Raw genomic sequence first — 23,853 nt, 5'->3', positions numbered from 1 at the left:
AACACACTTATTTTTGAAAGGGTGCCGTTCTCGTTTCATGGAAACCAATGAACACCAAAACAAGTCTAACTATTGACATATTTTCCAATCAGGTTCAAGTTGGTGGAAAGAAGAACAGCGTCATTCTTCAGAAGCTGACCCCTGACACCCCTTATTCCATAACCGTGGCTGCCGTCTATCGCACCGGAGAAAGTAAAGATATTTCCGGCCAAGGAAAAACAAGTAAGCGGCTCCAAGACAGTCCTTTCAACGTCCTGAAGTATTTTATGACTCCATTTGGGAAGCGAAAACAATGATAAACTCATTTAGGGAGGATGCATTCCATAAAACATCTTGTTTTTCGCTCACATCTGGAGTTTTGTCAGATTATTCGAGATGTTATGCAATGAAAATGAGATGGCATTATGTAACACTGTGTGTGGTGTTCCTGTAGAAGCCTTAGGAGGAGTGAGAAACCTGCAAGTTTTGAACCCCACCATGACCACACTGAATGTTCGTTGGGAGCCGGCGGAAGGAAAAGTGAAGGAGTATAAGGTCATCTACGTACCTGCGGCTGGCAGTGCCGAAAGCATGGTAGGACTGGTAGGACGTCAAGAATCAACTAAAGAGTAAACTACAATTCGATGTTCAGATCAACCATAAATATTGATTTGCAGACCTCAAGTCGAAGTGATTTGCAATGTTTCTTTGACTTAAACAGGCCTTATACTGTATATTCTTTCATGAAAACAGGAGCAGATATCAGGAACCACCACCAGCACAGTTCTGAGAGGCCTTCAGTCTGACACGCTTTACACCGTGACCTTAATTCCTGTTTACGCAGAGGGAGATGGCCAGAGAATGTCTGAGAATGGAAAAACAAGTGAGTTTCTCTCAGAAACCTCAGTGTCTTACTCTCAATATCTTGCTTTCACTGATTAAGAATGAAAAATAGGTGACTAAACGACTCCTTCTGACGTTTCTGTCTGATTCTCTTTTCCGTAGAGATTATTATGAGCTTACGTGCAAATTTACAGCCAACAAAGGTTCTAAGAAGAGGTTCTTTGTTAAGCCCAGAATGTTTATTTTTAGGAGTGAATATACATATTGCACCACTCTGTCCAAACTCCAGGCTGGAAGTACGATCTGGATTATGCTTCATACACTTAATGCCAAAACAGTAAAATGGAAATTTTCTTTACAGGGGCCCTGGGTGGTGTGAAGAATCTGAGGGTCACCGACCCAACCATGACCTCTCTGAATGTCAAATGGGACCCCGCGGACGGGGCCGTGCGCCAGTACAAAATATTCTTTGTCCCAGCAGCTGGAGGAACTGAGGCGATGGTGGGGCTTTGTTTCTCACAACTATTATTCCATAAGAAAAAATAATAAATTTTAAACAGTACTTTAGAAAATTAACCTTTTTTTTGTGCTTAATTGTCATAAAAATAATGTCTTGTTGCAAAAAAGTAAAATATTAATATGTTTAATTTATATAGCGCCTTTCCCAGGCTCAAGGATGCTTTACATAAGCAGTAACACAATGAACAGTCATTTCACATAGTCACAGACAGACAGCTCAGATAATCAATTGAGTTGGACAGTAGACATTTGCCCAGTCCAGAAACAACAAAATGATTGCAGTTGCATATCATGATATAGCAAAGACATATAGAAACAACATAGTAACACATAACAACATAGAAAATGGATAGTATTAACAAACAAACAAACATAAAGAGCAGCAAAAAATGCAAAACAGATACACATGACTTAAAATACTTAGAGAAAGCTTTACAACTGGTAGTACAGGAGTTGGAAAGTGTCTAAAGAAACTTTATTATATAAAGACATCACTCAAGACATCACTGAAGTTATTTTTCCCATTGTTGTAAATAGGAACAAATACCTGGCGCCCAAACGTCTATTGTTTTAAGAAACCTGCAGCCTGATACTCCATACACAGTGTCCGTGGTTCCAGTGTTTCCCGCCACAGAGGGCAGGCGCCAGTCTGAGAGTGGAAGGACATGTGTGTATCAACCTTGTAGCTTATTTAGGTATCTATGCACAGACACACTATCTCTGTTATAAAACTATTGTCTATCTCACTCTAGTGCCTCTTGGAGGTGTTCGAAACCTCCGTCTCATTGATCCCACCTTCACAACACTCACTGCCACATGGGATGCCGCCGACGGGAACGTGCAGGGCTACAAAGTGTTATACGTGCCCACCAACGGAGGAACTGAGCTCATGGTAGGAATATCTGAATATTTCAAAGTTTGTTTATACAGTGTTGATGTCACAAGTGGAAATCTCTCTAAAATCTAATGGCATAGCTTGCAGACAGACGTATATAGACATAGTCTTCCTTTGAGGACCAGAGATGAGAGAGTGATGTAATGAAACTCTAGTTGAATTCTCATTACGCTGAAAAACCTGCGGGAAAGTTTACAACTGGGAGCACCAATGTTTAGACGGAGCTGGAGTAAACTGAAAACAATCTGTTTGGCAAGCTACAAAGAGAGAGTTCGGTTTTCTTTTAGTTTACAAGTTTAGTTTTCTTTATCTCTTTAAATGGGTAGACCTTGTGCAACCAGTCTTTGTTAAAACAAACTAGGGTTCCTTAGTTGGAATGGGTTTGAAGAAGATATAGTGTACTGAGCTCCATTTTCTTTCAGGAACAAGTGTCTGAGAGCACCACAACATTAGTGCTGAGTAAACTCCTGCCAGACACCATGTACACAGTGACTGTTTTGCCAGTGTACGCTGAAGGAGATGGACCTCAACTCTCTCAGAAGGAAAAGACTAGTAAGTGACTCCAAAATGACATCAGGAGGTTTGGACACATTTCGTCAATCTTGAGTCAACTTTGTTGTTGTCTCCTTAGAACCTTTGGGCAGTGTGAGGAACCTACAGGTAACAGATCCAACTATCAGCACCTTGAACGTACGCTGGGAGCCGGCAGAAGGCAACGTGCGGGAATACATCGTCATTTACGTTGCCGCCGGAAGCCTAGATCAAGAAGTGGTGAGAATGATTTCCATGGATGTTCCAGAAATAGCAAACAAGACTGTAGTTTCTGTTGCCACTCATACACTTACGAGTGATTTGATTTGGTTTTGAAACTTGTAAATGGATGTTTTGAACTTACTACTGTATATAAATTATTTGTTCTTCCATATGTAAATTTCACAAAATGTGCTTGTTATACAAATTACACCTGTAAAGCATTTCCAAGCTCTACAATTAATGCGAATGTTTCCATTCTAGAGTTGCAAACAGGTTGTATATTTTTATTGAAACACTGCTGTCTTGCAGGATCAAGTCTCTGGAACCACAACTTCCACTGTTCTGAAGAACTTGGAGCCCGACACAACCTACACTGTGACATTGGTGCCAGTATATCATGAGATGGAAGGCAAACCTCTTTCTGAGAATGGAAGAACAAGTGAGTTCATTGTGAAGACATACCATAGTGCACCTTTGAATAAACTTGGCCACAAATTGAAATGTCTGGCTATTGTTTAGAATGACTCGGGTATTAAAGTTCACGTATCCGTGCTTTTCAGGACCATTGGGTGGAGTTCGCAACCTTCAGGTTACTGATCCCACCAGCAGCACCCTAAATGTGCGATGGGAGCATGCTGATGGAAACCCTCGCAATTACAAGGTTTTCTATGTCCCGCAGCCTGGAGACAGTGAGAAGATGGTAAGATGTGATGAGGTAGCCTCTAATGGTTTATATGAAGGACGTTCCACATTGTGACCAAATCTCTTGTTTTTGTGACCAGGAACTAGTTTCCGGTGGCACGACAAGTACCGTCCTACGTAATCTCAATGCTAACACGGTGTACAAGGTCACATTGTTGCCTATGTATGAAAATGACGTGGAAGGAAAACGTCAGTCAGAAAATGGAAAGACAAGTGAGTCGAGATGTTTGTAACTTGCAATTTCGGGATGGAGGGATCCCTGTTTATTGTCTGAGTTCAACATCTCTGATTTATTAACCCAGAACCTTTGGGAAGTGTGAAGAACCTCCAGGTGACAGACCCAACTGTGAACTCTTTGAGAGTGCGATGGGACCCAGCAGATGGAGATGTTCGTCAGTACAATGTCATCTACGTGCCTGTTGCCGGTGGTGCTTCAAGCATGGTAATTAATTAAATTAAAATTTTTGTCGAATTTGTCCATTTGGTTTGCTTGTTATTAACTGTGTGGCTGTACTGATGTACTCTTCAGACCCAAGTATCGGGAATGTCCACCAATACTATTCTGAGAAACCTACAACCAGACACAGAGTACAGGGTCACTGTAGTACCAGTATATCCCGATGCCGAAGGAAAGAAACAGTCCGAGAATGGAAAAACAAGTGCGTACCTGCAATGTCAAGTTTGGATGTTACTCCCTTAGCACGTAGCATGCTTAATTTCATTTCTCGCAATTCTCAGAGCCTCTGGGTGGAGTAAAGAAACTGCAGGTCACCGATCCCACAACGAGCTCGTTGAAGGTGCGCTGGGAGCCCGCCGAAGGTAACGTCCGGCAGTATCGAATCTTCTACGTCCCAGCAACTGGTGGTGCTGAAGACATGGTAAGAGCTGATCTACGGAAGAGGCTCAACTGTCTTTCCGGACATGCAGCTGATCTTCAATAACTTTGTTTAAATTTCAAACGTCAACAGGAGCAAGTTTCTGGAGGCACCACCAACACAGTCCTAAGGAACCTTCTGTCAGACACGGTCTATACAGTGACTGTGGTTCCCGTTTATCCAGAGGGAGAGGGTCTCCGACAGTCTGAGAAAGGAAAGACACGTAAGTCGTACTTGGCAGTTAAGCATCACTATTACTATCGCACAAAAATCGTGAGGTGCCAAGTGATCAAATCGAGCGGCTTGTTGAGTAGAGCTGTGATATGGCGTTTCTTAGTTTTCAGATTTTTTCAGGATTTTTGTCGGACAGAGAGTAAAAGGGAGGGACCCAAGTCTTATTTTTAGACTTGGACCATACATTTCCCAAAACTCCATAGCAACAGTGAAAATAGTTTCAACACCCTAAGTAGCCACTCGAAACAGTTTAGCAACTGGGTTTTATATGCTTCACAACTCATTGTGGAGAATCAACACAATTTATGCATGTTTGTATAAATGCTAAAAATGGGTTTTATGTTAGCTCACTACTAAATTGTATACGCAGAGCAACAACTACAGGATTAGGATGCTTGAGTTTTTATTTATGCTAGTGAGTTGCACTAAAAGAAACTGGATCCTTTGAACTCATGTTGGAGAGTTTTTAACAGATTTCTGTAAGAACAGTCACATCTGCTTCGGTTTAAAAAGCGTACTAAGCAGTTTTAGCATCAACCCTAAATGCCCCCCACCACCTGCCTTTCCTTTTTGGCACTTTCTCACCATAAAACTCGTCTGCGCCGCTGTCGAATGCTTCGCTCAGCATTCATTCCTGAACTTTACTGAGCTTCCTCCTGTTAAAAAGCTTCTGTGAGCTGTTCAACTTCCTCTGCTGTTCTGTAAATTCCTTGTTCTCACTCTGCTGTTTAGTGGCTTCTTATTCAACACACTCTCACCCTCTTTCACAGTTCCAAGAGTCCCACCCCGGAATATCCATGTCTACAACCCAACTCCCAACAGTCTGAATGTGCGCTGGGAACCCGCCTCGGGCCAGGTGCAGCAGTACAGGGTCGCCTACGCCCCACTGAGTGGGATCCGATCGCTTGAGTCTGTGAGTGATGCACAATTCTGCATATTTACATTTATGCATTTTAGGGACACTTTTATGCGTAAGTAATACGTTTAATATACATTAAATGTATGTGTGTTTCCTGAAAATCAGTGATTTAGCATCATTATCTCCCAATCGAGGTTCAGTAACACCATATGAAATATTGTTTCAAGGTGTTTTCAGCAATTTTGGACACAGCTTATCCAATCAGAATGCAATCAATTGATAGTTAATCTGCAGTCTCACCATAAAACTCGTCTGCGCCGCTGTCGAATGCTTCGCTCAGCATTCATTCCTGAACTTTACTGAGCTTCCTCCTGTTAAAAAGCTTCTGTGAGCTGTTCAACTTCCTCTGCTGTTCTGTAAATTCCTTGTTCTCACTCTGCTGTTTAGTGGCTTCTTATTCAACACACTCTCACCCTCTTTCACAGTTCCAAGAGTCCCACCCCGGAATATCCATGTCTACAACCCAACTCCCAACAGTCTGAATGTGCGCTGGGAACCCGCCTCGGGCCAGGTGCAGCAGTACAGGGTCGCCTACGCCCCACTGAGTGGGATCCGATCGCTTGAGTCTGTGAGTGATGCACAATTCTGCATATTTACATTTATGCATTTTAGGGACACTTTTATGCGTAAGTAATACGTTTAATATACATTAAATGTATGTGTGTTTCCTGAAAATCAGTGATTTAGCATCATTATCTCCCAATCGAGGTTCAGGAACACCATATGAAATATTGTTTCAAGGTGTTTTCAGCAATTTTGGTCAGAATGCAATCAATTGATAGTTAATCTGCAGTCAAGCATCAACTTGAAAAAAAATTGTTTGCCACACTACACAAGTACAAAAAAACCTAGTAGCTAACGACATTAAGACTGTAAAAGGGGGCATGCCATTTTAGATAGTTATTAGACTATATAATAAAAACCAACAAGGACCTCAATTAACTCAAACATGTAAATTTACACAAAATGCAGCTAATAAACCCAAAACAAAGACAATGAATTGAAAACAAAATGATAAACTGCCATATTTAACTAAATATTTATTAAACTACAGCAAGTAAAATGGCTTTTGTGAACCCTACTGGGGGATGACTCATATGAATCTGCGAATCTATTTATTTGAACAAGTTCATTGCTACAACAAACCATCTGAATCGATTCACTGAAATTAATTAGACTTTCCAATACTACTTCAGAGAAAGAGAGAGAGGGGGGAATATTTTAGGATAACATGTCTGTTTATTGCCTCGGCTTGCTTGGCAATGTAGTATTTTTATTTAAGATCCACCGCTACATAATGGACATAGTAGTTCGTTATTGAACAACTGAAAACTAGTTTTTGTTTTTGCTACTTTCAAGGTATTTTAAGTTAGTTGTGTCATTAATTAAAGTCACTACTCAGGATGTTTAGCACCTACGCTTTTGCTTTTGGGCATCTTTTGCTGTGTTTGCCATAGAGAGAAGCTCTTTAGGGACTGTATATAGACTCTCAGGCTCACAAGTCTCCCTGCATAACTAAACAAAACAAGTTGGGACACAAAAGAGAAATTTTCATATCCTGCATGCTGACCCATATTTGTCAAACCCATCAGTTTGTGCCAGAACTGATTCTGTCATAAGCGTTGGTGTGTATGGAAAGTATGCAGCTGCCATCAGTGATGTGAAGCCTACAAATGAGAAACAAATAAGCAGATGGGGTGATAATCCTGCAGCGTGTTGACAGGTAGCTGACGGGGTTTCCCCGTCACCCCCGAATCCAGTCTCTCTTCGGCTCCCGCCGCTCCCCGGGGGCAATTACGCTGATCCGACAGTATTTATGTAGCATTTAACCCCATGAGCACATCTGTTTGCATTACATATCTATTTGGAAATGTTATCTAGCTCTGCTAATCTAAACAGGAGCTTAACGGTGACATCATTATGTATATTCGCTTTGCCAGATTCGTATCGTCTGTGCTGGGTTGTCATACAGTGGATGTTTGTGAATATACTTGTCTTTGTGTTATCTAAACGATGGTCTTCTCCACAGGTTCTCGTTCCTGGCAACATCAACAATGCTTTCCTGGATCAGCTCGTCCCGGATACGCCGTACTCTGTGAATGTGATGGCGGTATATGCTGATGGAGAAGGCCCAGGAATTGACGGAAAAGGAAAAACATGTGAGTTACATCTTTAAAAATGATGCTTTATGGCATTAAATGGAAGTTCACTCTGTTTATTAAATGCATGTTATAGATCTCATTGTGAATTAATCCATGCATATATTTATTTTTTGCAGTACCACGAGCTGGACCCAGGAACATGAGGGTCTTCGAAACCACCACAAGCACGATTAGCATCGGCTGGGATCACGCTGAGGGTCCCGTACAACAATATAAGATCGCGTATGCTCCGTTGACGGGAGATCCCATTACAGAATTTGTGAGTAAAAGTATATATTTAGTTATTCACTCCTTCACTACTTTTCATTTAAGGATTCTTTCTATCTGCACTACATTTAGGTCTACAAAATGAAGTGAACATAAACAAAAAAATATACTGTACATGATTCATCAGTGCACATTGTTCTGAAGAAACCAAAGTCTCAATTGATAATTGGCTGTGGTTATTCAGCAAAAAATCTGATGATTTTCTCTGCAGACTGTTGTTCCCGGCAACAGAAATAATGCTATCCTTCAAAATCTGCTTCCTGACACCCCGTACAACATCACAGTTACGGCAGTTTATCCTGAGGGACCTGGCGGATCCCTAAACGGAAATGGAAGAACACGTAAGTCACACGAACTGCTCTCGCAAAACATGCACTGCTTTGATTTCTCACCTTTGGATGCATTTTCTGTGATTGCTATACAAATCGCATCCCAAATCACGTACTAATGCACTATTCCATGATGTTTTGTAGTATTAATAATGTGAGCTATGTGTTCACAATGAAAATATTTTTTAAAAAGTGTCTGTCAGACTCCGGTTATGAATGACAAGATATAAGACCTTATATAATTCATACATTACATAGTTGAGCACATAGTGTATAGTGCGTCATTTGGAATGCAGCTAGTATGTTTTGGAGTAACTACCTAAAAGTTGCAACATTACTTGTTTAATGCATTTTTAAATAGTGTGACATTCTTTCAGCTGTTTTTATAAAAATTGTGCTACTTTAAATGATAAGTATCTTAATTATAAGTATAATATAAGTCATTTTAGTATTATTTATTTGCTATTGTTTTTATTTATATTTTGAATTAGTGTTTATTTTTATATTTTTGGTGATTTTGTTATGTGCTTTTGTCATTAGTTTTTTTTTTTTTTTTAAATATTGCTATTTTGATTTTGTTTTTTATTTTAATTTGGTTGTTTTTAGAGTTTTTTTAGTGTTTTATTTTTTATTTATTTTCAGTTAATTTTAGTACTTCAGCTTTCAGTTTTTTTTTTACTACAACAACATTCTTATTTTCATTTATATATATATTATTTATTTGTTTCTTCTTCTTTTTTTTGTTAAAAAAACTTGATTTATTAGTTTTAGTTTTAATTTTAGTTAACGATAATAAGTAGTAAGTACAAGTAACTTCCCCAAAACTGCAACTCTCAACCCTAAGACATTCTTAAGGGTTAAAGGAGAATATGAGTAATTAATTGCTGGTATTGGGCATGGTGGAGAGTCTGGAAAATTGTGTTTGCGTTGGCATAAGCTTGCATTAAATCTGCAAGTTGGCATGGGCTAAAATCCAGAACACCCTTCAGCTACCAGCAACAGCTCAGCACAACTAAAACATTACTGTACATCTGTGTAATTCTTGTTATAAGGTTTTTAACCACAAGTCTTACTTACTTTGGATCTTATGTTCAGTCGGCCTGTTGGCACCTCAGAACCTGCGTGTCTCAGACGAGTGGTACACACGCTTCCGTGTGTCCTGGGATCCAGCTCCAGCTCCGGTCATGGGCTACAAACTAGTTTATCAACCAACAGGTACCAAATACTGCAGTAGTGTGAGATCACTGCATGCTGTTTAAAATCTAAATCGTGAAATCATAATTGACCCTGTTTTCTTTCTGTTGAAGGATTCATCAATGCACTTCATTCGTTAAATGTTTTTTTGCCATTCTTCCTTCAGATAAAGATGAGTCTTTGGAGGTGTTTGTTGGTGACGTCACCAGCTATACCCTACATAACCTGCTTCCCGGCACAACGTATGATGTTCAGGTGTACGCCCAATACGATGGCGGTGTCAGCAAACCTCTCACGGGACAAGGAACAACTTGTATGCTTTCAGATGTTTCGATATATTTGTGCATCGTTGGTTTAATGCTACTCGGCAAGATTTGTAATTTGAGCGCAACATTTCTGTCTTGACCTTTCAGTGTACCTCAATGTGACCAACCTGGTGACATACGATGTTGGCTACGACAGGTTCTGCATCAGATGGACGCCTCACCGTGCCGCCACTTCATACAGAATCAAGCTGAACCCTCTGGACCGTGAGTCAAACTCAGGATGCTTTCATTTACTGTCTTTCATTATGTATGCACTACCAGTCAAGTATTTGGGGTCAGTCAGATGGTTTTAATTAATTTATTTATACATTTAGAAAGGAAAAGATGCATTAAATTGATTAAAAGTGACAGTTAAGACTTTATAATGTATCACAGTTTCCACAAAAATATTAAGCAGCACAAATGTATTCAAACAATTCAGCAATTCATCACAAAAATAAATAATATTTTAAAATACATTCAAATAGAAAAACATTATTATAAATTGTAATAATATTTCACAATATTATTGTTTTTACTGTATTTTTTGGTCAAATAAATGCTGAGCAGAAGAGACTTAAGAAATTACATTAAAAAAATCTCACAGACCCCAAACGTTTTAATGGTTGTATATAACACTGTTAACACAGTATCATTGAGATTCTATTATAGATTTTTATTAATATTTTGAATTTGTATATTTTCTGTTTTAATTTTAAATTCAATTACATTTTTGGTTAAAGCACACACTTTTGTTGTGTGTTTTTGTCATTTGTAGTAGTTTTCTTTTTTTATATATGTCTATAAATTTTTTATTTCATTTTTTGTTTAGTTTTACTTTAGTTCACATCAAGTTAAATTAAAATGAGAAATGTTTTTATTTAAAACATTTTATATTTTATTTCGGTTGTCATTTATTTTAAATAACGATTTGTTTTTTTGTTTGTTTTTTTAATAGTTAGGTTTCAGTTAACTATAATAACCCTGCTATGCAACTAGTTGTTTTTGGTTTCTGTTTTGGAAACTACAGCAAAGCACCCTGCTTTTAACTGTTTTAATCTGTCTAGATTATTTACTTGGACAAAGTATTTAAAGCCTCCTCTGTGTTCACTTACTAATAAAGGGATGCTTACTCTTATGGATTACAGCTCTAAACGAGCTCATGGGAGATACTTTAACCAAATTTAAAAATACCCAAAGTACCACTAATGCTGCCGAGAAAATACCATGTTTTTGGACTGTAATTGATTGGTTCTCTTTGAAACACCTTAGAATACTAAATACTGTAGTATGTTTTGATATGGTGATACTATTGTTTGATCTGTTTGCAGCGGCGGCTAAAGGTCAGCAGGAGATCACCATCTTTGCAGGCCATAGTCAGTACTGTTTCGAAGGTTTGAGTCCAGACTCCCTCTATAACGCCACTGTGTTTGTCCAGACGCCCAATCTAGAGGGGCCCGGAGTCAGTACCAGAGAACGCACCCGTGAGTTCAGGCTTTATCCTGAAATTAGCAGATATTCATCAGCCAGGAGAATTTTAACATTGATGCCTTCTGACTTCTTTTGGTTCCTCTAGGTGTTAAACCCACACCTGTGCCAACGAAACCACCCACTCCCCCTCCACCACCCACTATTCCACCCGGCTGGGCGGGTAAGGGCCTTCAGCCACTGCTTAAGAAACACATATTTCATTTATCATGTTGATTTTCAGTTTTTCTGGCAGAAGGTTTGCACTGGCAAGCAGCACTTACGTTTTCTTCAGAAAATGTAAAACTCGTAAAAATAAGAAAAAAAGATTTTAAATTTGATTTAATATTTACATATTTTATAAGTCTTTATTTAATTAATTAAAATAATTAGTTATTTATTTGTTTACATTTTTTATTATATTAGTTTTATTATTATAATCAGCATCAGTTTAGTTTAATACAACAAACATGCCCATGATGTATGCTTATAGTTTTGTAATGCTTGTCATTACAGAAAAAAAATCTTAATTGTCCTATAATAGGCTTAATTTTTTCTTGCAAAAACAAATAATATACATTAACATACATTAACATACATAATAAAATAACTATTATATTGTATGTTTTTTTATCATTTATATTATTTTAAAGTATATTCTTTCTATTTTTATTATTTGTTTTATCTTATCTTATATAATTTACTTTATTCTTTTTATTATAATTATATACATGTTTTTTATTGACATTACATTTTATTTACATTTTTTTAATTTACGTGTTGTTTACATTTCTTACTTTTATTTTAATAATATGACTTGAACATTCCTTGACAGATATATTTTTACATTTTCCTTGATGTTGAGTAGATTTTGGCCAAGCTTACTGTGAAGAATTATCAGTGACTAGAATATAGACAGAGATATATTTGTTAAACTTATGAGGAAAGAGTATTGTTAATGTTTCCTCTCCTTTAACATCGCAGGCGTGGCTCTGAAGCACGTGTACGAGAAGGTCTTCACTCTAGACAGTGGAATGAGGAGAAACGTACCAAAGGTTGTGGTGGCCGTAACAGATGGACGTTCTCAAGATGAAGTGAACAAGAATGCTGCCAAGCTACAGCAAGCTGGTATGACTCACTGCTGAACTTTAAAGGTTATGGCATAAACATGAGCTCATAACCCTATGACCACATCAACACCTATTCAGAATCCAAAAACTGATGAATGACAGTGTGAACTACACCAGTATGCAGAGCTTTGACAATCATTAAAGGCACACATAATGGTCACTTATTGTGCTAATGTGCTAATGTAGGATGTGCTGTTTCAGGTTACAGTGTGTTTGTGGTTGGCGTGGCTAATGTGGACTTCGTCGAACTGCAGAACATTGCCAGCAAACCGAGCGAACGCCATGTCTTTGTGGTGGACGACTTCGATGCCTTCTCCAGCATTCAGGACAACCTGGTCACGTTCATCTGTGAAACTGCAACATCCAGTGAGTTGATAGTTTGTGGTACTTTACATATGATACTTGTAAGAGAGATTTTACACCGGATCTGTTCAAACCTTTAATTTCATGTGTTTATGTTTTGCTTCCACAGGCTGCCCATTGATCTATGTAAATGGTTTCACATCACCAGGTAGGGATGTGTCTTATGCATTGCACAAAGTTTTAATGTTTAATATTTGTTCTTCTGCTCACCAAGGCTGCATGTATTTGATCGAAAATACAGTAAAAACAGTAATACTATTAAATATTATTGCAATTTAAAGGAACTGTTTTGTATTTGAATATATTTTAGGATGTAATTTATTCCTGTGATGCAAAGCTGAATTTTCAGCATCATTACTCCAGTCTTCAATGTCACATGATCCTTCAGAAATCATTCTAATATGCTGATTTGCTGCTTAAGAAACATTATTAATGCTGAAAACAGTTGTACTGCTTAATATTTTTGTGAAATCCGGGATACATTTTTTTTCCCGGATTGTTAGATGAATTGGACGTTCAATAGAACAGCAAAATAGAAATCTGTTATGACATTATAAATGTCTTTACTGTCACTTTTGATCAACTGAATGCATCCTTACAGTTGAATGCAAAATCTTACTGACCCCAGACTTTCGAATGGTAGTGTAATGCATGTGATTATGTATAGTGATCACACTAACATGATTGATACGTTTTCCCAGGATTCAGAATGCTGGAAGCTTTCAATCTGACTGAGAAGATGTACGCTAGTACCAAGGGTGTCTCTATGGAACCCGGTTCCTTTAACAGCTACACCGCCTACAGGCTCCACAAGAACGCTTTCCTCAACCAGCCCTCATCGTGAGTTCAGACCTCTCTTGATTAGACTCTGAATGCTGATTTTGTGTACAATTTATTACTCATCAAGTCATCAAGCAAGACTTTGAAGGAAGAGTGCACTTTCTTTGAGACTATTACTTCTGTGGAACACAAAACGAGATGATTAGCTTTTTCCGTACAGTGAAAGTAATCAGTAACCAGGCACTGTTACACACGATCCGTTGTGAGATATGCAAGAACTAACAGATTTTGATTTGTTGACATTAAACCTAATGTTACATGTCTTGACATGATATATTTGAAATTTAAAGGATGAGACCAGTTGAATACCTTTAGAAGATATGGAATATAGTGTATGGGTCATATGGACCACTTTTCAAGTATTTTTACAGTAATTTTTGCAGCTTGCTACTGTTCAAAAGTTTGGGGTCTTTAACATGTAAAACAAAAATAATAATACATTTATTCAGCAAGGATGCATTAAACTGGTCAAAAGAGACATTTTTTAATGCTTCAAAAGATTTATATTTCAAATAAATGCTGTTCTTTTGAGCTTTCTATTCATCAAATAATCCTGAAAATAAGTGTACCACTGTATCCCAGCAGCACAACTGTTTTCAACATTGATAATAATCAGAAATGTTTCCTGAGCAGCAAATCAGCATATTAGAATGATTTCTGAAGGATCATGTGACACTGAAGACTGAAAATTCAGCTTGCATAACAGGAATAAATGACATTTTAAAATATATTCAAAGAGAAAAGTTATTTTAAATGTTAGTAATATTTCACAGCATTACTGTTTTTACAGTATTTTTAATCAAATAAATGCGGTCTTACCGATCACAAACCTTTGAACAGTAGATTATTACAAAGCTGTTTATCACCCCATTTCTTCAAATAACTGCAGTTACGTTACATGGTATGTATGTAATACTGTGGTTTGTTATTGTGGAAAAATGTTCTGTTAGATTACGATAATGATGGTCATTTTTAATCAGTTCGTTAAGATGACAGTCTGGCAGCATGCTTGTGTACAGACATCACTGTGAAAGTAGTGTGGTATTAGAGAGTCATTGGAGGACTGTAGGGTTAAACTGAGAGCTTTGTTGGCTTTTGTTGCATGCTGCTGCTTGCCCACTATCCAAAAGCATTCAAAGCCATGGTTCTCCCACACACTTCCTTAATTATTTTACCATATGAAAGTACTGATAAAATACTGGATCAAATAAATGCATTCACTTTGACCTGCCAGCGCTGATGTCTGCAGAAAAAAGCAGATCCTCCTCTTTGCGCTGGCTGATTTTGTCAACTTTTTTTTTTACAGATATATTCATCCTGATGGCCTGCCTTCCACATACACCATCATTCTGATGTTCCGGCTGTTGCCGGACTCACCGACCGAGGCCTTCGATATTTGGCAGGTGTCAGACAAGAATTACAAACCTGAGACCGGTTTCACCATCGACCGTAAGTTGGCTATATATAAATATAATAAAGTCTTCTGTTTTCTCAATAATCACACTTCTCATCAGATTCTCATAAAGCCAAATTATCTGAGTTTATTCAGGATTAGGATTTTGATGTGCTGGCTTGGTCGGACGAATAATTTAGATTTGCTTTTGCTTTGTCAACATTTGAACTGGCCTCGTCACAAAAAAAATAATAAAATCAGTTTTTAGGTTTTTCATCATCAAAAATAACTCCTACAACAACTCACACACACTTTTGCTGGAATAAAACAGATCAGTGATTTGTTTATTAACTTCAATCAGTTCCAGTGGATGCTTCCAAGGCCATCATAAATCTTTTGCCATTAAAACACTTCGTGTCAGCCAGCTAGATAACTATATCTTGGTTGCGAGTTTAAATCAGAAGACTTCATAACAACGGTGATTGCCTCACAGGAAACCACATGTTGAAGTTTGCAAAGCTTACTCCCTATCCTTATTGTTGAGTCCTGTACACTGTCCACATTCATTTCTCTAGACTTGTACTTTGTCAAGATAACTATATCTTGGTTGCGAGTTTAAATCAGAAGACTTCATAACAACGGTGATTGCCTCACAGGAAACCACATGTTGAAGTTTGCAAAGCTTACTCCCTATCCTTATTGTTGAGTCCTGTACACTGTCCACATTCATTTCTCTAGACTTGACTTTGTCAACACATTGTGTCTCCTTTAAGTTCTCCTAATGAATTTAAGGAGAAACATCTGAGACAAAGTTGATACTTATATAACATATCTGAGATCTCCATTGAGAAAGTAATACAGTTCTCCTCTAGACTTCTTTCTCTCTGTCCCAGTAATCATTTTTGCCCCATCCACCACATCCCCTTTAGTCCAACAACTTGTCCTATCATATCTTTCTATTTACTGTAGAGAATTTTGTTTGTTCTCGTTTGTGGTTGTTTTTGGGAAATTTAACTCTTTGTTTCTCTATTTTCTCAGCATCCACCCAAACGGTGTCGTTTTATAATAAGGATACAACAGGAGAGATCCAACGAGCCACGTTTAAAAATGATCAAGTCAGGAGGATCTTCCATGGAAGCTTCCATAAGGTAAACTGTGCTTTTATACATGCTGTTTATGTGGTATTTTATGTTGCATAGTACATCAAACTTTACAGTTGTCTACAGATGATAATCTAGTATGGTTTGTCCTGCAGAAGGTCCTTGTACAATGATTTGTGACGCTCTTTCATAACAGGTTTATATCACGGCCTTTAGCACAAATGTGCTGGTTGTGATGAAAATGGTGAAGGCTTGGCTGATTTATATAAGTTGGGTTATGCACAAATAATGTTGCATGGCCTTCTTTTCAAAATTGGAAAGGTGGCAATTAGCAAATTGGTGGAGACGCGTGCCCGCATTCTCCACCATAAATGGCGCCTATGTCGGCCACATACACAGAGCCAAACTGTGTGAGGTCTCCAGCAAAGTGGGCTCAAAACAAATGTCCATTATGTCTGAATGCAGCAAAACATGCACAGATGTCCACGGATATAGATCAAGGGAGCCGTTTCTTTCAAGAAGACAATGGTCTGCAACTGCAGAATAGAAATATAGGACAAAGAGAGGTCACTGTCAGCAAGCTCACCCACTGAGAGGGTTTGAATCTGAAACGAGCATGTTTTGATTTGTGCATGAGGCCAAAAGGAAGAAATGGTCTTTGCTTATTTTAAAATTGAGCTTTGATGTGGCGAGCTGCAAAACTCATAACAGAGGTGTAGAAATACAAGACACGTTCGGTGTGTTGCAACATCATGTTGTGGTGCCTTCAGTTGTGCCATTTCTATTATTGATGCACAGCTACTTCAGCCACTTGTTTCAAGTTCTGTTTGAACATCAAAGTTCTGTGCATTGTTTTTTAAATTCGATCACTGAATGTGTTCCGCATCACACAGCTAATTTGCATATAGTTTGAACTTGGTTACATCACTGCACTGCTTCTTCAGTCACTTGATTTTAAAAATTTAATTATTTTCATTTGCAAATTAACTGCTATGATTATTATTTGTAATATATTTAAAATATCAAAGTTCCATACATAATTTTTATAATTCTTTCAATTCGTTTATTGTTTACATTGTTCGCATCACATTACAGCGCATTTACACATAGTTTGAACTTGATTACATTGCATTGCCAGCACTAACCTGTGCATGCCATTTATCACATTAACTGTGATGTAGTTGATTAATTAAGATGCAAGCGTGTCTCAGAAGACCAGAAATCACCTTCACGAGAATCTATAAGCATATTTGGTAAGGCCAGGAAAAAAAGTGTTTCCCTGGCAGGCAAACTGGAAAATATTGAATCACTTCTCAATAAACATTTACATCAGAGCACTAGCAGATGCCAAACGCGGAGCAGGTGAAATGCTTTGAGCTGATTTATTCGTTCATCCTTATCTTTAGTCAGTGTCTCTGTCTGGCCTGGATCCTGATGGTCCTTCAGGTTGCCTGTCAAAGTTGACCACAGGGTAAATTCTTGTGGTTTGAATGAGAAGTGTGCTGGCTTGTTTGTTGTGGTTTTGGCCTGTGTGAACATCCCTGCTGCTTTCCATAAGTCTATAGCCTCAGGTGACACATCGCCAGTCACTTAAAAGTAAGACTGGATGGTATGACAAGATTCTGCATTGCACCATGGTAGATACCCTATGATTGAGCAGGACTGTTTTGCAATATTTGCATGTGAGAGTGACAAAGAGTAATGTGAAAATACAGAGCAGGACTTGTCCGAAACAACTCAAGACAAAGAATTTATTAGGTGTTTAGTAGCAAAGCAGAGTTTATGCTAGTATGCCAAGAAATATCAAAACTTGGTGCATTAGTATAGAAATCAGTTGAGGTCTGTTTATATCAGCTGTTTTTATAATATTTAGTTTTACCGTTGTAAGTCTTTGGTTTTTAACTCAAATGTTATATAAAGTGAATTTGTTTTTGCTCTGATGCCAGACTTATCATTCATTTGTTATGAATAGATTTTTTGGTTCAAATTCAAACTTGAAGGATTTTTTTCATTTGTAAAGTATTTAATTTACAAGATTGGCCAAAGCAGGCATTACTGCATGATTATTTAGAATATAAACTATTTTTTTTCCATTGAGTTTCTTTGCAAGAGAGCATAGAGGGTGCAAAATCTGCCCTGCTGCATCATATGACAGTTTCTAATGAAAGCAAATAGAGTGGCATAAGCATTCGTCTCTGAGCTTGATGAATTGTTCATGCTTCAGATCTTTCCTGCTTGGAAGGAAATAATGTCTGAATTTCAGAAATGAAGTGTGTTTTTTAAGAGCTGCATGGTTCTGGCATGTCATTTACTCATGCAGATGGCTTTTTGGTCTAGATAAACAAACATGATTTAGATTGTCTAGCTTCAGCAAAGGATTGTGACTTTTTTTTTTTTTGCTGGCTCTGTATGTGGTGCAAGTAATGGGATTTTTAACGGCAAGACTGTTACTCACAAATGAATATTTCACCCAAAAATGAAATTCTGTCATCATTTTCTCAAACCTGTGTGACTTTCGTTCTTCCGTGGTCTTTTTTGGACCACTGGACAACATCATCATTTAAATGTCCTTGTTTTTTTTTCACAGAAGAAAGTCATTTGGAGATTTATAACAGCATGAGGGTGAGTCAACGATGACAGAATGTTCATTTCTAAAAATCTTTTAACACCAAGCTCTAAATGATCACGAGCGTGTAGAAAGCTCTCAAGCAGCCTAGAGAAAGCGAGTGTGGCCAGCAGAGACGTATCATTCTTCAGATATCCTCAGTGGATTTGGCTAAAATGGAGGACAGCTCTGTTTTGAAAGTTCTGTCCAAACGTGTGGCAGATTCAGTTGAAATGGAGAAGTCGTCTGTTTAAAAGATCCTGCTTCCCTCTGAACGGCCACAGGTGGCCATTAAAGAGGACGTTTGAGGACAGCTGCCAGTGATCAGATCAAAATGAATAAAATCAAATGACCGTAATCAGTTACAACAAAACTTTAAATAGAAAAGCAGTGCGTCAGATTATAAACAGCAGGGACTGTGCAAAATATTGAGTACAGAAAGCCACACTAATAACTTTTCTTGTTGTTTGGCAGTATGTATATTGTGCACAGTATGTGAAAATATGTGGAATATCCATATGTGGAAAATATGCATATGTGGAATATCCAGATTATATATAGTATGGTACAGTGTTTTTCAAAACTGGGGTCTGGGAACCTTCACAGGGCCACAAAAGGACTATGAAATCTGATTTTACAAAGTATTAGTGGAAAAGTTTTACTATTTCATTCTGCTTTCTAAAGACTGTTCAGAAATTGTGAGATTAATCACTTTATTCTTTATTCTATAGATAGCACTAGTGTTTAACAATAAGAAAAAAAATCTACATATCGGTTTGGAGAAAACATTAAAAATAAATATTTTTAGATAATACGTTTGTTTACAATAATATTTTTAAAATTTTAGATTTCAGAAAGTTTAATTCATTTTACAAACAATTATTGTGAGATTAATTCTGATTACTTTATTCTATTAAGAGCATTTGTTTTCGACAATAAGTGAAAAATCAGCATAAAGCCCCATTCACACCAAGAACGATAACTATAAAGATAAAGATATTAGAGTCCACACCAGCGAACGATATTGTCTGTTTATTCTAAGCGCACGTTCGTCCGCCACTTTAAATTCTCGAGCTCGTTACAGCAGGATGGATTCTCATTGGGTGTCAATGTTTGCATCGTTCATCAGCTGGAGAAAATCGTTCTGAAAGTGATTCCAACGATATCGTTTCTCTGTGCCTTTATCGTTATAGATGAGGTGTAGACTCTGCTATCCTTTAATACTGAGAACGATTTTTAGAACTATATCTTTATCGTTATCTTTATAGCTATCATCCTTGGTGTGAACGGGCCTTAACATTTTGTGAAAAAAATAATACTTTTATTTACTTTTAATAATACTTTTAATTGTTGAAAAAAATAATTATAAACATATAATAAAAAAAAATCATAATTTTGTTGTCTCTAATATCACACAGTTGTTTTTAACGTATTTTTCTTAATATGTAGATACTTTTTATATTTTAAAAAAGAGAGTCCTTCATCATATTAGGTGATCCTTGACATCAAAAACTTTGAAAACCCTAGTATGAAATGTTAATCACTGCATAATGTGTTCTGTTTCCTTTATCAACTTTTTTTTTTTGTAAAGTAGTTTTATTTCTGTGCATTATGCAGTAAGCTGTATTATTCCATATGGAATATAATAATTGAGAACAGAAGAACCCGGGGACCTCCAGGCTAAACAGAAAACAATCATGTGCCACAGGAACAGCTTTAGATAATACATACCACATTTGTGTAGACGTCTAGTGATGTCAGGTTTGGTTTGATATTGACAAGGTTTGATAGGCAGTTTGTGACGAGACTCGAAAGAAAACTGGTTTAAGCGCTTACAGAAAGATGGTGGTCTGGCTCCGTAACAATCACTTCATCGTTCTAATGAATATCATGTCTTTTTCGCTTTGTTTAGCCCAATAGTGAGGTAAACTTCAGTGTATCTCAGGCCTGCAGCATGTTTACTGATACTGACCAATCCTCTGCGGTCAGATCAGAATCGCATCCCCTCTATTTGCTGACCGCAAATTTCCAATCCATTCCTGATCCATAGCATCAGTCCTGCTTTGAGCTCCTCCATTAGCTTGCGGAGGAGAAATGTGATTACATCGCAGCGTTTAGCTGGTGTTTAAGACTTGGCAGCCCGACGGTCCATGGCATATGGAGAAACAACTTCATCATGCACTGTAGTGAACAGGGAATATCAGTGTACATTGATTTGGCGGATCAGAGAGCTGAAACAACTCTGAGGGGGCAATTCAGTAAGAAATACAGCGCCAACCTGCAATTACAGGACCAAACACATGACATCCAGCCTGAGCAACACAATTAACATGACTGACGAATCAGATGATCCTAGGCCAAGTAGTTCAAAGTTCATGAGGACTTTAAACCATTTTGTACAACCTCGTTTGGTACCTTGTTTGGTTCCTCAGAATTGAGGAAGATTAAGAAGAGTAAAAGTACACTCAGAAGTTTGGAAAGAAGTCTCTTCTGCTCAGCAAGGCTGCATTTAATTGATCAAAAATGCATTAAAAACAGTACTATTGTGAAATATTATTTCAACTTAAAAGAACTGTTTGCTATTTGAATATATTTAAAAATTTAATTTATTTTTGTGATGCAAAGCTGAATTTTCAGCATCATTACTTCAGTCTTCAGTGTCACATGATCCTCCAGAAATCATTCTAATATGCTGATTTACTGCTCAAGAAACATTTATTATTATTATTATCAAAGTTGAAAACAGTTTTTGTGGAAACCATGATTATTTTTTAAGGACTCTTTGAATAGAAAGTTCAAATGAACAGCATTTATTTGAAATAAAAATCCTTTGTAAGTTTGTAGTGTATGTTTTGAGAAAATTATGCTATTTTGAGCCTCATTTGCATATATTGGAGGCATTTTTGCTCTGAAAAGTATGTAAATTACTTAAAAACACATCCACGCTGAAGAGGTTGAACTATTTAGTGAATTTAATTATAAAAAATAAAAAAAACTTGCTATGTGCACTGTGCTAGACTAACTGAGACTTGTCACAGCACTTGTATATTGTTGCTCTCTTGTTGGTCTGATTGCTTCTACTAAAAGCGTCTGCTAAATGACTAAATGTAAATGTAATTTGCCCTCGATCTGTAGAGGAAGTGGCCGATTCAGCTCAGATGCAAACTTGGCTGGATGGTTTGACAGTTCCACTGTCATATGCGTTGATGTATTTGTTTACACTCTTGTTAGCTGCTGTTAATTTTTCCCAAATTCTCTATAAAAATATTTTACAATGGACTCGCTGTTATCATCGCCTTGAGCGTATCAGGATGAATTTGGTGTTGAAGGAACTTGCTGGTTTTTATATGCGCCTCTGGCCAGAACACTCCCTTTGAACAGAGAGACTGCCAGAAATCCCTAATTAAGGCCTGAAGCTCTTAGAGTTTAAAACAACAATAGAAAACTGCCAACTGAGACTTATTTAATGACTTTGCTGAAGATGAACGCAAGTTCTTCCTTTAAAATGATCCATGAGTCTGTTATAAGCTTGAACATCTAACAGTCTTCTTTTATTCCAGCTCCACATCCTGGTATCTCCCAAGAGCGTCAAACTGAACATGGACTGCCAGGAAGTGGCTGAGAAGGAGATTAAACCAGCTGGAAACACGTCGATGGATGGATTTCAAGTTCTCGGAAAGATGTCCAAATCTATCGGATCTAAAGGAGAATCGGCAACAGTGAGCTCAAACGCGAAAACACTGAACACTTTACGCTCGTAGAACTAAAGGTTCCAAAAGTGGGTTTTCACAGCGAAAGCCATAGAAGAACCATTTTTGATTCTCTAAAGAACCTTTCGGTGAACAGTTCTTAAAAAAAAATTTTCTTTGTTATCAAACTTTTGTTATCACACATTGTGTGCTCACCGCTCTCGCTCTTTCCACCCTGGATCCTTTTAATGGGTAAGAAAAAATGGTTCACTCTTAGAACTAAAGGTTCCAAAAGTGGGTTTTCACAGCGAAAGCGATAGAAGAACCATTTTTGATTCTCTCAAGAACCTTTCGGTGAACAGTTCTTAAAAAAAAAAATTCTTTGTTTGAAAAACATTTTGATAATCTAAATGAATCTTTTCTTTTTTGCAATGGAAAGATTCAATGGATGTTAACGGTTCTTCATGGAACCATCACTGCCAATAAGGAGCCTTTATTTTTAAGAGTACCTTGGTACAAAAACAAACTTTTGTTATCACACATTGACCGTGAGCTCACCGCTCTCGCTCTTTCCACCCTGGATCCTTTTAATGGGCATCTGAGCCTCATATTTGAAAATGCAAGCTTTTATCAAAGACACGTGTAACATCCGTTTTCTCTCTGGTTTCGGCAGTTTCAGCTCCAGATGTTTGACATTGTGTGCAGTCTTGGCTGGACCAGCAGGGACAGATGTTGTGACCTTCCTTCAATGGTAAGAGAAGACTTTAAGAAAGCCTCTAGAGATCAGTTGCCGGTCGCACCAGCTGTTTGTAAGCTACAACTTAGCCTAGTTTTGACATAAATGCACAAGTTGCAACTTGCGCGCTACTAAATATTTTAGCATTGCACCAATACACTTTTGAAGTTGAAACATAACTCTATGTACAGTATAAACTAAATATTTACAAAAGTCTCCGACCAGGAGTAATGATTGGAATAAAATAGCAGTTTGACTGAATTGCATCAATAGGCTCTTGTTTTACATGCCAGACTTCAGTCCTTTTGACATATATGATAATGCTGACATTTACACTCATTTACATTTTAAAAGACAAAAACAGCTTTTCAACACAAACCTGATCTAAACAGTGTGCCTCTATGTGCAATGATCAGTGTTGTGCATGTCAAATAAAATCAGAATAAATAATTGTCATTTCTTATGCTATGAATCAATATTTATTTTTCAATCCTTATTAGTTTCAGATACAATTTCTGACTGTTATTTGAACATAAATTATGTTCTTTATTCTG

At 37.5% G+C, this 23,853-nt stretch overlaps 1 protein-coding gene across 1 annotated transcript in view; it reads left to right on the top strand.

Annotated features, from left to right (window-relative positions):
- Window positions 1–23,853, top strand: part of LOC107745912 (collagen alpha-1(XII) chain-like) — a 75,819-nt gene that overhangs the window by 37,981 nt on the left and 13,985 nt on the right. The window contains exons 39-69 of the mRNA XM_016559948.1: window positions 434–573; window positions 733–862; window positions 1,184–1,323; window positions 1,879–2,008; window positions 2,094–2,233; window positions 2,659–2,788; window positions 2,868–3,007; window positions 3,299–3,428; window positions 3,550–3,689; window positions 3,772–3,904; window positions 3,994–4,133; window positions 4,221–4,350; window positions 4,430–4,569; window positions 4,660–4,789; window positions 5,571–5,713; window positions 7,749–7,878; window positions 7,998–8,140; window positions 8,360–8,489; window positions 9,573–9,692; window positions 9,838–9,984; window positions 10,085–10,201; window positions 11,308–11,460; window positions 11,553–11,627; window positions 12,428–12,571; window positions 12,775–12,939; window positions 13,046–13,084; window positions 13,638–13,776; window positions 15,083–15,225; window positions 16,208–16,317; window positions 22,435–22,593; window positions 23,237–23,314. Coding sequence (XP_016415434.1) covers window positions 434–573; window positions 733–862; window positions 1,184–1,323; window positions 1,879–2,008; window positions 2,094–2,233; window positions 2,659–2,788; window positions 2,868–3,007; window positions 3,299–3,428; window positions 3,550–3,689; window positions 3,772–3,904; window positions 3,994–4,133; window positions 4,221–4,350; window positions 4,430–4,569; window positions 4,660–4,789; window positions 5,571–5,713; window positions 7,749–7,878; window positions 7,998–8,140; window positions 8,360–8,489; window positions 9,573–9,692; window positions 9,838–9,984; window positions 10,085–10,201; window positions 11,308–11,460; window positions 11,553–11,627; window positions 12,428–12,571; window positions 12,775–12,939; window positions 13,046–13,084; window positions 13,638–13,776; window positions 15,083–15,225; window positions 16,208–16,317; window positions 22,435–22,593; window positions 23,237–23,314 — 4,028 coding nt within the window. The remainder of the gene's footprint in view (window positions 1–433; window positions 574–732; window positions 863–1,183; window positions 1,324–1,878; window positions 2,009–2,093; window positions 2,234–2,658; window positions 2,789–2,867; window positions 3,008–3,298; window positions 3,429–3,549; window positions 3,690–3,771; window positions 3,905–3,993; window positions 4,134–4,220; window positions 4,351–4,429; window positions 4,570–4,659; window positions 4,790–5,570; window positions 5,714–7,748; window positions 7,879–7,997; window positions 8,141–8,359; window positions 8,490–9,572; window positions 9,693–9,837; window positions 9,985–10,084; window positions 10,202–11,307; window positions 11,461–11,552; window positions 11,628–12,427; window positions 12,572–12,774; window positions 12,940–13,045; window positions 13,085–13,637; window positions 13,777–15,082; window positions 15,226–16,207; window positions 16,318–22,434; window positions 22,594–23,236; window positions 23,315–23,853) is intronic.

This window comes from Sinocyclocheilus rhinocerous, unplaced genomic scaffold (assembly GCF_001515625.1).
Source record: "Sinocyclocheilus rhinocerous isolate Xijiao unplaced genomic scaffold, SAMN03320098_v1.1 scaffold228, whole genome shotgun sequence".
In the NCBI taxonomy this organism is placed as follows: domain Eukaryota; kingdom Metazoa; phylum Chordata; class Actinopteri; order Cypriniformes; family Cyprinidae; genus Sinocyclocheilus; species Sinocyclocheilus rhinocerous.
This window is presented reverse-complemented; position numbering and strand designations above follow the sequence as displayed.